The sequence below is a fragment of the Neophocaena asiaeorientalis genome, unplaced genomic scaffold (assembly GCF_003031525.2).
Source record: "Neophocaena asiaeorientalis asiaeorientalis breed wild unplaced genomic scaffold, Neophocaena_asiaeorientalis_V1.1 scaffold174, whole genome shotgun sequence".
In the NCBI taxonomy this organism is placed as follows: Eukaryota; Metazoa; Chordata; class Mammalia; order Artiodactyla; family Phocoenidae; genus Neophocaena; species Neophocaena asiaeorientalis.
The window spans coordinates 3,026,223-3,039,573 of NW_020174922.1; the positions used below are offsets into that span (position 1 = coordinate 3,026,223).

A 13,351-nucleotide genomic window follows, 5' to 3' on the forward strand; every position below is an offset into this window, starting at 1 on the left:
AAAAAGAAAGATATGGCAAAAACTGAGACGTTATTAAGCATAGTCTTCATTCATTCAATAAATTCATTGAATTTATTCATTCAGTAAATATGTATTACCAAGTATCTGTGTGCCAGGCTCTCTGCTGCTCTAAAACCTAATTTCCCCCACAGAGCCAGAGCCCTCCTCCCTAGCAAACATATGGCATTAGGTTCACCTTGCAGGCTGTGGGCACAGCTAGGGTAGCCATGTCTCAATATGCCCAAGACAGTCCCAGTTTACACCTACTGTCCAAGTGTTCTCTCCCAACAATGCCCTGGTCTAGACAATTATATCACCCTAAGTGTAGCAAATCTTTTTCACCAAGAAGCCCAGGGATTCAAAAATTTCACTCCACATTTACCAGCTACTCCCAGTCCCTTTTTTTTGGCTGTGCCATGCAGCATGTGGGATCTTAGTTCACCAACCAGGGATCGAACGCATGCCCCCTGCAGTGGAAGGGCAGAGTTCTAACCACTGGACTGCCAGGGAATTCCCTACTCCCAGTCTTGTTTCCTTATTTCTAATACAGGCATAACACATTAAACTAAGTGGTTATAAATAGAAAAGTGACTGGGGACAAGGCTGGGACATCAGATTGAGACTACACTGTAGAGAGCCTTGCATGCCAAGAACACGGATACATAATTTAATATACAGCAGGGAGCGATAAAAACCTTTAAGGGATAAAGTGAATGTATAGTCAAAGCACTATGAGTGTTATGATGTTGGTTACAGAAAAGATCTAAGACAGGAGGAATGAAAAAAGCCGGCTCCAGGTCGTACCAAAAAGACAGCCTAAAGCTGTAAATAAAGAAAGGTTGTCACAGATGAAAACGGCAACAAATATGCTAACTCATCATTTGCCTTTATGTGTAATTTTAAAGTTTCAACAATAGATGCAGCTATGCAAGCTCTAGTTCATTGATCTGTGGTCCTGACACCCTCCTTGGAAGGCACAGGTTGTAAGGAAGCTTCTGGACAGTCAGGCTTGCCCTCCTGTTGCCCAGTCGTGTAAAGGAGCTGGAGCTCGGTTTTTGTTTTAAGTGCTACATTTCAAACATAGTATTCGTTGTCAAAAGAGTTTCCCGACACTGAAAGAGATGGACAGGAAGCTTAACCCGCCAACTCCAGATCTTCCACTACTGCATCATTTGAAACTAAGCCTCCTCAGGCAGCGACTTGTAAAATTCAAGTCAGGTAAAATGGCAGCAGCAGCCGCTGTGGGTGCTGCTCCTGCGGCCGCCGCCGCTGGCCTCAACTTCAAGCGCCGGAGAGCGCGTCTCTCCGGAGCTGCCAACTGCTCAAAGGAACAGTCGATAAATCAACAGGTCCTGCTCGCCCGCCCGAGGGTGCTCAGACCCGGGCGCGCCAGCCACAGAAGGAAGTGGCTAATTATTTAAAGACAGTCGAGACCACTAGAGGCCGGAGTCGGCTCTCCAAGCGGCTTCCCTCCGTCCACCACCCACACTGGGAACCTGCTGGGAAAAGGCCCGGGCCCCGTACACGGAGGGGAAAGCACCAATTCCTGGGCTGCTGCTCCAGGTCCCAAGCCTTCCAGCCCCTGGGCAGCCCTGCACTGCCCGCGGGTGCAGACACCCCGAGGGCTCCTTTTTCCTCCGGCTGTCCCCCTCCTCTCATCGATTGCAAGCCTTTCTGTTCTGCCACCGGAAACTTCCAGAGAAGGTGAGATTCCCAGGTCAAGAGACGATTCTACAAACTCTAAAGGGCCAATGTCGGGACTTCAGAGTCAGACCTCATAAAGCCTAGGCGTCCCTGATGAGGCTCAGTACTGCTCTGTACTGCGGGTCCTGCGCTCCCGCGCGTTCCCACCCATCCACCCGCTGGCCGGACGTGGTGTCCTCCGATCCGCAAGAGCCCACGCTGCCGGCGCCCGCAACTTCAGCAGCGCCTCCGCTCCGAGAGCCGCAGAGACACTCCTCGCTGCAGCGAGGACAGACCTCCCAAGGCCTCGTGTACCCAGCCGCAACCCCTGTCCGTTCCCCCGGGCGGGAGGCTGCAGGTCCCAGACTGGGAACCAAGGGGGCGGGACCTTGACCGTCCCTGCCGGACTCGCTCAACCCTGCCGAGCTCGCTCATTCCTCCCGGGCTCCAGGGGCAGTGCCCACACTCCCCACCAGCCAGTACCTCGTCCGCTTCCAACTCTGCTCCGTTGCCTACGAGCGCCATGTTCCTCCTCCGGCTGCCGCCGCCCAGAAACCAAATAGGGAGCTCAGAGCCAACTCAGTTTCTCGGCTCCGGGCTCAGCCCAGCGCCAGCAAAGGAGGAAGAGAATGGCCCCGCGCTCCCGCCGGGTCCCGGGCGGGGCCAGCGCGCAGCTGGGCGTGTGCTTTCCCCGCCCCCGGCGCCCGCACACCAGAAGAGCATCCATTTCCCGAGCCGGCGCCGGGTGGCGGGCCTCTACACAAGCTCCGCCCCCTGCAGGCCTCGCCCCGCCCTCTACGCGGCTCTGACTAGAGCAGCCAATCAGATTCCCCAACGCTTTTCCGCCTCCAGACGGCATCCACTTAGAATCCACACGGGAGGGGTCATTGCGTGGGCGGAGTCACCTCGTGGGCGGAGTCACTGGCGAAGTTCTGTGGTCTGGCCCACTCTCTGGAAAGGCACCTGAGAGTACCAGCTACCAGTACTCTGTGGGGAGGCCTGGAGCCAAGAGAGCGCTGGGTTAACGAGGCCAACCAAGGTCAAAGCCACCTAACCCTGATGCCCCTTTGAACCGTCCACCTGGTCTCTGGGCCAGTGCCAGTCCCCCTCCCTCGCCAAGTGTGCACTGCATCTCGCAGATGGTGAGGCCAGAGAGCAGCCTTGAGTCAAGGTCACAATTCACCCAAAGGTCTCTGTCATTCCACCTGTCCAGACACTAAGTCAGGAACATCATCTTCAGATACAGGAATGCTGTGTTTGCTTCTGTGTATGGTTGAAAAATAACAGAAAAACCATAGGACATATATTTATACAACTTAGAGCTCCTCTACCCCTCCTCCCAATATCCTGTCACGATGACCCATTTTGTAACCCCAAACATATGTGCATAATTCGTGCTTGAACTATAAGATCCATGAGGGTGCAGATGCTTTTTGTCTTCTTCAAAACTGTATCCCCAGCACCTAGAACAGTGCCTTACACGTGGTAGATGCTCAACAAATATTTGTTGGCTTCGTTTAGAAATTGATTCCTGCGTATAACATGTAAGATAACTGAACTATCCAACTGAAAAATTATAAGGGTATTTGGTGGGCGGGGGGTTGGTCAGCTTTATTTTACATACGATAAAATTCACCAAGTTTAAGTTTGTAATTTGATAACAGATGTTTACAAAACACCATTCCAATCATGAAAACACACCCAAAAATTCCCTGTGCCTCTTTGCTGTCAATTTCCTTCCCCCACTCCCTGGCCTCTGGCAACCACTGATCTGCCTGATCTGCTTTCTGTCACTCTCATTTTTTTTTTTTTTTTGCGGTACACGGGCCTCTCACTGTTGTGCCCAGCCACTCCGGGGCATGTGGGATCTTCCCGGACCGGACCGGGGCACGAACCCATGTCCCCTGAATCAATAGGCGGACTCTCAACCACTGCGCCACCAGGGAAGCCCTGTCACTCTCATTTTGCCTTTTCTAGAATTTCATATAAATTCTATCACAGAGCACATGATCTTTTGTGTCTGGCTCATGAAGGGCTATTTAATGGTCATCCAGTGACAATTATAAAAATTGCTAACATTTATTGAGTACTTATTATGTGCCAGGATTATGCTGGGCCCCTTGCATAAATTATCTCCTTTACCCTTCATAACCCCATGAAGTAGGTGCTGTTAACTTACAGATGAGTGAAATGAGGGTCAGAGAGTTTAAGTAACTTGTTTGAGGTCAGACAGCTATTAAGGAAGTAGGGATGCCAGAATCTGAACTTCAGCAATCTGACCTTAAGGCGTGGTGGTAACCATTGTTCTGCACTGCCTCCAGCCACCACCTTCCCTTTCTTTCTCCCTATTTGTTTCAGTAGATCAGCTGCCTGCACATGTCCATTACACATACTTTCAGTGAGTCACCTTAGCATCCTTGAAACTTGCTCTACAATTTTAATGCGTCACTATGTACCTTTATACTAGAAAAATAAAATGGCTTCTACCCCACAAACAACATGGAAAAAAATGGATTCGTTTATGGTGACGATTGCACAGCTCTACAATTTACTACAAATCCTTGAAGTGTATAATTATAATGGGTGAGTTTTATGGTCATGTACATTATATTTCAATAATGCCACTTTTAAAAACAGGTTAACACATTCTTTCAGCACTCTTAGAATCAGATATGTGGAGCTAGAAAGGACCTAGGGGTCATTTAATTCCAATACACCTGAAAGTTTCCATTCCTCCCCCAACCTCCTGTTTATGCTTAGCTTTCTGAGGCTGGATTTCCTGTCTGGATCCAGATTTCACTCTGTATTGCTCATGCATGATTCTGTTTTTTAAAGTTCTAAAATTTAGTTGGCTCCTAAATTAATATCATATTATTTGACATTAAACCATCCTGTGGTGGCTTCTTCCTCTCGTATGCTTTATTATTGTCTTTCAAATTTCAACTCCTCAAATTTTGAAGAGGTACAAAAGAACTTGGCACTAATTAGTGGCATGATTATGTTATAGTGAGAATCAAGTTTAATTTTTCAGAAATCATTCTTTTTTTTTTTTTTTGCCGTATGCGGGCCTCTCATTCCTGTGGCCTCTCCCGTTGTGGAGCACAGCCTCCGGATGCGCAGGCCCAGCGGCCATGGCTCACGGGCCTAGCCGCTCCAGGGCATATGGGATCTTCCCAGACCGGAGCACGAAACCGTGTCCCCTGCATGGGCAGGCGGACTCTCAACCACTGCGCCACCAGGGAAGCCCCCAGAAATCATTCTTATAGATAAAAGTTGGTAATTTTTTTTAAATGAGAGATCAAATCTGAAGCCCCGTATACTTTAATAACGATTAACTTTATTTATTTTGGGCTGCATTGGGTCTTCATTGCTGCACACAGTCTTTCTCTAGTTGCGGTGAGCAAGGGCTACTCTCCGTTGTGGTGCACAGGCTTCTCATTGCGGTGGCTTCTCTTGCTGCGGAGCACAGGCTCTAGGCACGCAGACTTCAGTAGTTGTGGTGCGCGGGCTCAGTAGTTGTGGCTCACAGGCTTAGTTGCTCCATGGCATGTAGGATCTTCCCAGACCAGGGCTCGAACCCTAGTCCCCTGCATTCGCAGGCGGGTTCTTAACGACTGCACCACCAGGGAAGTCCTGCCCTGTGTACTTTTTTTTTTTAACATCTTTATTGGAGTATAATTGCTTTACAATAGTGTATTAGTTTCTGCTTTAAAACAAAGTGAATCAGCTATACATATACATATATCCCCGTATCTCCTCCTTCTTGCATCTCCTTCCCACCCTCCTTATCCCACCCTTCTAGGTGGTCACAAAGCACCCAGCTGAACTCCCTGTGCTATGCAGCTGCTTCCCACTAGCTATCTATTTTACATTTGGTAGTGTATATATGTCCATGCCATTCTCTCACTTCGTCCCAGCTTACCCTTCCCCCTGCCCGTATCCTCAAGTTCATCCTCTACATCTGCATCTTTATTCCTGTCCTGTCCCTAGGTTCTTCAGACATTTTTTTTGTTTTTTTAGATTCCATGTATATGTGTTAGCATATGGTATTTGTTTTTCTCTTTCTGACCTACTTCACTCTGTATGACAGTCTCTAGGTCCATCCACCTCACTACAAATAACTCAATTTCGTTTCTTTTTATGGCTGAGTAATATTCCATTGTATATATATACCACATCTTCTTTATCCATTTGTCTTTATCCATTTAGGTTGCTTCCATGACCTGGCTATTGTAAATAGAGCTGCAATGAACATTGTGGTACATGACTCTTTTTGAATTATGGTTTTCTCTGGGTATATGCCCAGTAGTGGGATTGCTGGGTCGTATGGTAGTTCTATTTGTAGTTTTTTAAGGAACCTCCATACTGTTCTCCATAGTGGCTGTATCAACTTACATTCCCACCAACAGTGCAAGAGGGTTCCCTTTTCTCCACACCCTCTCTAGCATTTATTGTTTGTAGATTTTTTGATGATGGCCATTATGACTGGTGTGAGGTGATATCCCACTGCAGTTTTGATTTGCATTTCTCTAATGATTAGTGATGTTGAGCATCCTTTCATGTGTTTGTTGGCAATCTGTATATCTTCTTTGGAGAAATGTCTATTTAGGTCTTCTGCCCATTTTTGGATTGGGTTTTTTGTTTTTTTGATATTGAGCTGCATGAGGGGCTTGTAAATTTTGGAGATTAATCCTTTGTCAGTTGCTTCATCTGCAAATATTTTCTCCCATTCTGAGGGTTGGCTTTTCATCTTGTTTATGGTTTCCTTTGCTGTGCAAAAGCTTTTAAGGTTCATTAGGTCCCATTTGTTTATTTTTTGTTTTTATTTCCATTTCTCTAGGAGGTGCCACCCTGTATACTTTAAATTCACCCCATTAGATAAGTACCATTCCCATTTCTGAGGGAGCCAATTATGAACACTGAATGAATAAGTGTGCTCTAGTCACTGGAACATCTAATCAAATTTGCTCTGCTCATGGCAGATGCCAACTTCCCCTTCCTGCACATGTGTGATTCCTCAAGATTATGAATCACAAATATAAAACAGATTTTTTCAAATAATAATTAGAATGAATTCATTTTTGTAACAGAATTCCCCTTGCCAGTTTGCTGATAATGATGTACTCTATCAGTCAAATGAGATTAGTCAAGTATTCCATTTCCCAAAAAACACCTAGCATAGGGGTTCAGCAAAAGCAGTGTCTGAATTTGTTTCATTTTGAAGATACATCTACTGGTAGCTGTTTAGGTTTCAGATTAAATCTAATATTGCAGACAATCTAATCTTTAGTATTCTTACACCTGCTACCCTTAGCAGATGTAAGGGTTTTTTTGTTGATACTTGATTCAAATAAAAATTGCCTCTTTATCATTTGTGTCGTAGGAGAGAGAATGATTTTGCACTTAGAAATTAAAATTTTCAGGTGCTTGTATCATTGTAAGTCATGTATTTGTCAATGGCTTTGTCTCACATTCATATCTTAGCTCAACATGGGAACTTCCCCTTCTAAATTACCCCTCCCTCTCCATCACCTACTATCGTGTCTTCCTACTACCTCTTAGCATTTATCACTATCTGAAAATATCTTGTTCATTTATCTGTTTACTTGCTTATGGTCTATCTCCCTCAACAACACCCTCGTGAGGGAAGGAACCTTGTGTTTTGTGTATACAGCAAAACCCCAGTGCCCAACACTAAATGGATATGTCATAAATGGTTACTGAGTGAATGAATGAAAGTATATAAAGTTCATAGTACACAGAGCATTTTGTTTAGACCTTGAAATGCCAATGCTTTAGCATAATGACTTTTTAAAAAACAGAGAAAACCAGTAATAATGAGGGAGATTAAAGAATGCAAATTACATGAAATCTGAAAAGTAAATAATGTTTTTCATAGGGTGATGTGGCAGGCATGATGACTATCTTTAATGCCTACTCATTGTTTTCAAAATTATACAAGAGCTAAGTACTTAGAGGTCCCTCAGTGACCTAAAGGAGATTAATTCAGGTCCCTGAGAGAGGCTTAAATGCTAGGGGAAAAAAACCTCATCATTTAGTGGAGGCTGAAATTCTCCTTTAAGAATATCCCTGCTCTAGGCATTTGGAGCTGGGTAAACACTCATTTTGCCCTGTTTATCAGTTGTTCACTTTTTCACACACACATATACCTATAATCTTTCCAATCACCTTCTATTTATTTTCACTATATCTCTTTAAATTAGATTAATCTCATTTTTTTCAGAGGAGGAGAGACCCACAGAAGAGAAAAGCGGAACAGAGACTAACTGCGGCAAATATGAAACCTCAGAGTGCGGCCTTGAGGATTTAAAAACAAGAATAAATAAGGAATCTGTGGCAGAGGTGCTCTTTGCCACCTGCTGTTTGTTCTCCCCTTGTTCTATTGGTAAGAGAACCTGATTCTATATAAGGCAGCATGGTGTCCAGCTAAAAGATGGCATTTTCAAGAACTCCTTTACAACTAGGAATAGCCAATGTAACTAAATTCCAGTCAGTGAAATATATTATATTTGACTTCCAGGAAGGCTATTTAAAGGGAAAGGACTGAACAAAGGCATGTGGCACTTTTACCCTTCTACCTCTCCTCCTTCCAACAGCCTGGAACAGACATGATGGCTGGAGCTCCTGCTGCCCTTTTGGACCATGAAGTAATACCTTGAGAATGGAAGCCATAAACTAGAATAGTGGGACAAAAAGACAGAAAGAGTCCAGATTCCTGATGACTTTGGAGCTACCACACAAGTACTTGACCAGCAGCCTCCAAATTTCTATTATTCTCAATTACTATTAATTATATTAATTTCTATTACTATCTTGTTTAAGTCACCATTATACTGAGTTTTCTGTTAGATGCAAACAATCTTAAATGTATATGTGTAAGTATCTAATTCGAAGTGTTATTAGATGTTCTGGGTTCCCATATGCCTTCCCACTGATTTCAGCTGAAGCATTTGGAACTTCTAACCCAGTGTTGGATTGGAGTAGCCTACTTAGAGTAGTTTTGCAGCCCATGCACACCTTCTTTCCTGAAGACACCTCCTTCAAGTCCTCTTTCTCGGGGTTCTGTTGTGCCTTCTTTTCTGGCATGTTTCCCCTTACATTGCTAGAATCCATTATTGTCCTACAATCCAAATATTCTTCACATTCTGAATAATACTAGCATCTTTTTATGATAAAAAAATTGTATTTCATGCACAGTTTTAGTAAACCAATAATTATCTTTGGCCATCTTTGGCAATTCTATTCTCATAGCCACTTATAGGCCTAGTACTTACAACACTTCTGACTGAGCACTTTGGATTTATATTAGGCAATTCCTACACTCACCGAGAAGAGTCAGATACAAACCTCCTCCCTAAGACCTACACATAGTAACATCTATATTCTAAAATCAGTTTTGACTCAGCACTGCAATGTAGCTCTACGTGTCTCTAAAGCAATGGCTCTCAAACTTGAGCATGCAAGAGAATCACTCAGAGGGCTTGTTGAAACACAGATTGCTGGCTCCGATCCCCAGCGTTTCTGATTAGACAGGTCTGGGGTGGGGTCCACTTGTTGCTGCAGCTGCTGCTGCTAATTCAAGAACCAGGCCTTAAGAATCGCTGCTGTAAACCGTGGTAAGCAACTTGAGCTCCCCGGGCACAAGCAGCCTACCTGGCGGATATAGCCCACCCTCTAAGGGATCAAGATGAAAAACTAGAAAAGTGCTTTTGTGCTGCTACTTAGCACACAAAGACTAACATTAACATTCCATCTAAACGAAATGCTGTGATCCTTTTCTCCTTGATATTCTTTCAACAATGAGGAAGACAATCTAAGCAGGGGGAAAATATAGCTTTATTTTCATGTGATTCGATAAAACCACATTCATTTTATTTTCATCAATTTTTCCTTTTGTTCAACTGACCGACGTGAAAAAGAGGTAGGTCCTCACTGCTCCAAGTGAGCCTGATTCCCATGCAGATACTGGACCATCAGTAATTAAGCCTCATCTCTTAGCTCCTTGAGACCCTGATTTGTGATCTTTGAACAATCCACTTCAATTCTTTCAGCTTCTTTTGTGGGTGTCAAATATAGAATGAGGGATAAAAGTACATGACTTTCCATATCCACAAGACTACAACCCTGGGATTTAGTTGGAGTGAAGGAAGCTTTCCTTGACTCACAGTTACGACAGAGAGTGGAATGTGGTGACTGGAAGCAGCCACGGAGGTGATTTTACATGTTCCCAAGTTACCAGGTATCTCAAGTAATTTCCCCCAAAATGGCATACTAGCTAATATGCTGGGGAGGAAAAAAGATTTTTAAGGGGAAATAATTTACACTATTCTCTATACTTTACACTATCTATATACTTTCACGGCTTTTTGATGTTTCTAGCTGACTTGGAATTTCCCATTGATTTCTAGAAACATATATAAACATTGAAAACTAGGCTCCAGGGTGATGGGCCTCAGGTGCAGTTTGAGAGCCTCTGACACCGCTCAGCAGTTATGTCTGGGCTCAGAGGAAGCATAGTATTATTTCTGCACATCTGTTTTATTGCCTCCGAAGCACCTTCACCATGAGGTGGGCAGGGCTTACATCTCAACAGATGAGAAAACGGAGGCTCTGAGATGTTAGAGGACCTGCCCAAAGTCATTACTGAGTGGGGATCAACCACATGTTAAGGCCCTTTTCTGTTTATATCCTTTATATAGGATATAACTGTGGTCTGGAGGCTGTTTTTTGGAGAGGCTAGGAAAGGCTTAAATACCCCCAAATCTGCCTCAGTACAACAAACATACCCGAGAAACTGGTGAGCCCACCTACCACTCACCCACACCCCACAACACACCCCCGACACTGCCGGCTGTTTAGTTTGTCATTATCAGACAATTCCAAAGCCTTTGGAGACATAGACACTTGGTGAACTCAAAATCTGCACTTCATGCAGAAGGGATCTATAAAAATCATAAATGTCAAACTGTGAAGAATGCCGACACAAGTCCAGAGAAGTACCTCCTGCAGGTAACAACCTTCAACCACAAAAAATCTACCTGAAGGCACTGAAGAGAGACCCAAAAAAGGTATATTCTAAAGGCTGCTGGGGTCTCATACTCGAGAAAGAACTTACTCTGTGGCTTACTTGTTTTTTATGGCATTACCCTGAGGAGAGCCTGTGTGATTTAATTGGTTCAAAGAACCTGAGGACAGAGTTCAGGGCAAACACAGCAGCTGGAAATTGAGAGGAGACATCCAGGAAAGGGAAGTGGGGATAGGGTTTAACTCCTGAGACTATAAACTCCTGTCCAAATCTCTGGCTGACCACTGACCCACACACCTGTGAGGCCAACTCCGAGCAGCCCAGATAAGGTTAAAAGAACTGAGCTGAAATCTCAGCAGCCACTCACACTAGGGGAAAGAGTGTTTATTGTTTGTGTTTATCCAAATTAACTGATTTAAAAAATAATCAGTCGGGCTTCCCTGGTGGCGCAGCGGTTGAGAGTCCGCCTGCCGATGCAGGGGACACGGGTTCGTGCCCCGGTCCGGGAAGATCCCACATGCCGCGGAGCGGCTGGGTCCATGAGCCATGGCCGCTGAGCCTGCGTGTCCGGAGCCTGTGCTCCGCGACGGGAGAGGCCACAGCAGTGAGAGGCCAGCGTACCGCAAAAAAAAAAAAAAAAAAAAAAAAAAAAAAAAAAACAATCAGTCAATACTGTTCAGAGAATCTAAAAGAATCCAGCTCAAACTCCAGTGTATTTGATTCCAAAGTTATCTTTGTAGCTGCTTCATAGCTATTTAAGTCATCTCCTTGCAAGCATTGTAGGTGGGAATAGGAAAATTAGCACGTCTTCCTTGAAAAGTTTGGCAATGACGATCCAGAGTTTAAAACCCCACAGCTGGAAATTTATCCTATAGATATACTCACATACATGTAAAACTGCTAACGCACAAAGTTACTCACTGTGGCAATACCTGTAATAATATAAGCTTGACATCTATCTAACTATCCATCAGCAGAGAATTGGCTAAATACCTTGTGATACTTCCAAATAATGGAGTATTCTTCAGCCTTAAAAAATAAAATACATAAAAATGAGGAACCCCTTTAAGGGCTGATATTGAATCATCTCTGAAATATATTATTAAGTGAAATAAACAAGGCACAAAGCAGTATTCATTGTTCTCCAATATCCTTTCACACTTCTTCCAAAATTTTTAGCCAGATACTTCCTCATCTGGAATCGACTGCCTTTTCCAGTGTCCCTTGCAGCTGGGTGTGGCCATGGGATTGAGGTCTCCTCAATGAGGTTTGAGCAGAACTCTTATGTGGCAGCTTCCAGGACCCTTCCTTAGACACAGGTATTCTGAGACCTTTGCCCTTTGTCTTCACTGGACACATCCTTCATTGGATACACTCCATCCTGCTGTCTAGAACATGGATTCTCTCATCTTGGTTCATGATTGAGCTGGAAGAAACCTGAATGCTTCTTGGAGATCCGGCAAGTACCAGCTCTGGATCACATACACTTGGAATTTTACATGAGAGAGAAATAAGCTTCCATCTTGTTAAAAATCACAGTTATTTTGGGTCTTGAGTTATTTGAAGTTGAATCTAATCCTAACTCTTACGCAGGTATAAACACTGCAAGGATTTTGCCAGATCTGGCTAATTTGCCCTCCAGAAAGACTGTGCCAATTTGCACTGCAACGAGTACTATAGGAATGGGTAGAGAGCTCTTTCTGCTGCACTGTGTTGCCTCCCAGATACCAGATGCCGGATGCCAGCTGCCGGCTGCCTAATGGATCCAGAGACAGGTAGAAAGGACCCATAAATGTGACCTGGACACCAGGACAGGCAGAGGTACCAATGCCAACAAGAAGGAACTTCAGAAATTGAAGCTTCCCTTACTGACACTGGTTTCAACTAACCGGCCTCTCTTGTTCTTCTCACTTTCTTCAGGTTCTAGAGCTTTGTTCTCTTCTATTCTGAGTCTCCTCCAATACCAGCCCCAGACCTATTTCCTGGTGGGAAACCAAGAATTTGGATGCCTGCCCCTCAAATAGAGAAAGAAAGAGCAGTAGGCTTCACCCAGTGCCCGCGTCTCCTGCCTGCTGAATGTGGCACCGGCCAGCAGAGTGGGGTGTGCTGATCCATAGCCCTGAATGATATATCAAACAAGCAGGAAATAAGAAGATATGATCAGGAAGCAATTTAATTCTCTTTCCCACTGTCCCTTCTGGTCATGCTGTTTTCTGATCCTGGGTAGAATCTTAGGTAGGTGCCATAGCTTTTGACATCACTCGGGGATATTCTAGAGTCTAGCCCAGCCTAAAAATCATAAAAACCCAAACATCATTCAATTAAAAATTCCCCCACCCCATTTCAAGCTTCTGTAGAGGGAAAAGAGAAGACAGACTCTTTCTTTCCTCTTTCTCACTCTTCCTCCTTAGCTCCATCACTAGTTACAATTTTGGGATCCTCATAGGACAGAGATGTTGGAGGGTACATACCTGTAATGAGTAGTAGGTCCCAGAGATCTAATGCACAGTATAATGAATATTGACAGCCATACTATATTATAATCATCAGACTTGCTAAGAGACTAGAACTAATGAATTATTCCAACCACTAAAAAGGAGTGACAATTATGTAACATGATAA

General features: G+C 44.3%; 1 protein-coding gene across 1 annotated transcript in view; it reads right to left on the bottom strand.

The window, feature by feature from the left end:
• The window catches only part of TTC39B (tetratricopeptide repeat domain 39B), a 132,182-nt gene extending 129,862 nt beyond the window's left edge, over positions 1–2,320 (bottom strand). The window contains exon 1 of the mRNA XM_024760467.1: positions 2,167–2,320. Coding sequence (XP_024616235.1) covers positions 2,167–2,208 — 42 coding nt within the window. The 5' untranslated portion in view covers positions 2,209–2,320. The remainder of the gene's footprint in view (positions 1–2,166) is intronic.
• Between the last annotated feature and the right edge of the window lie 11,031 nt (positions 2,321–13,351).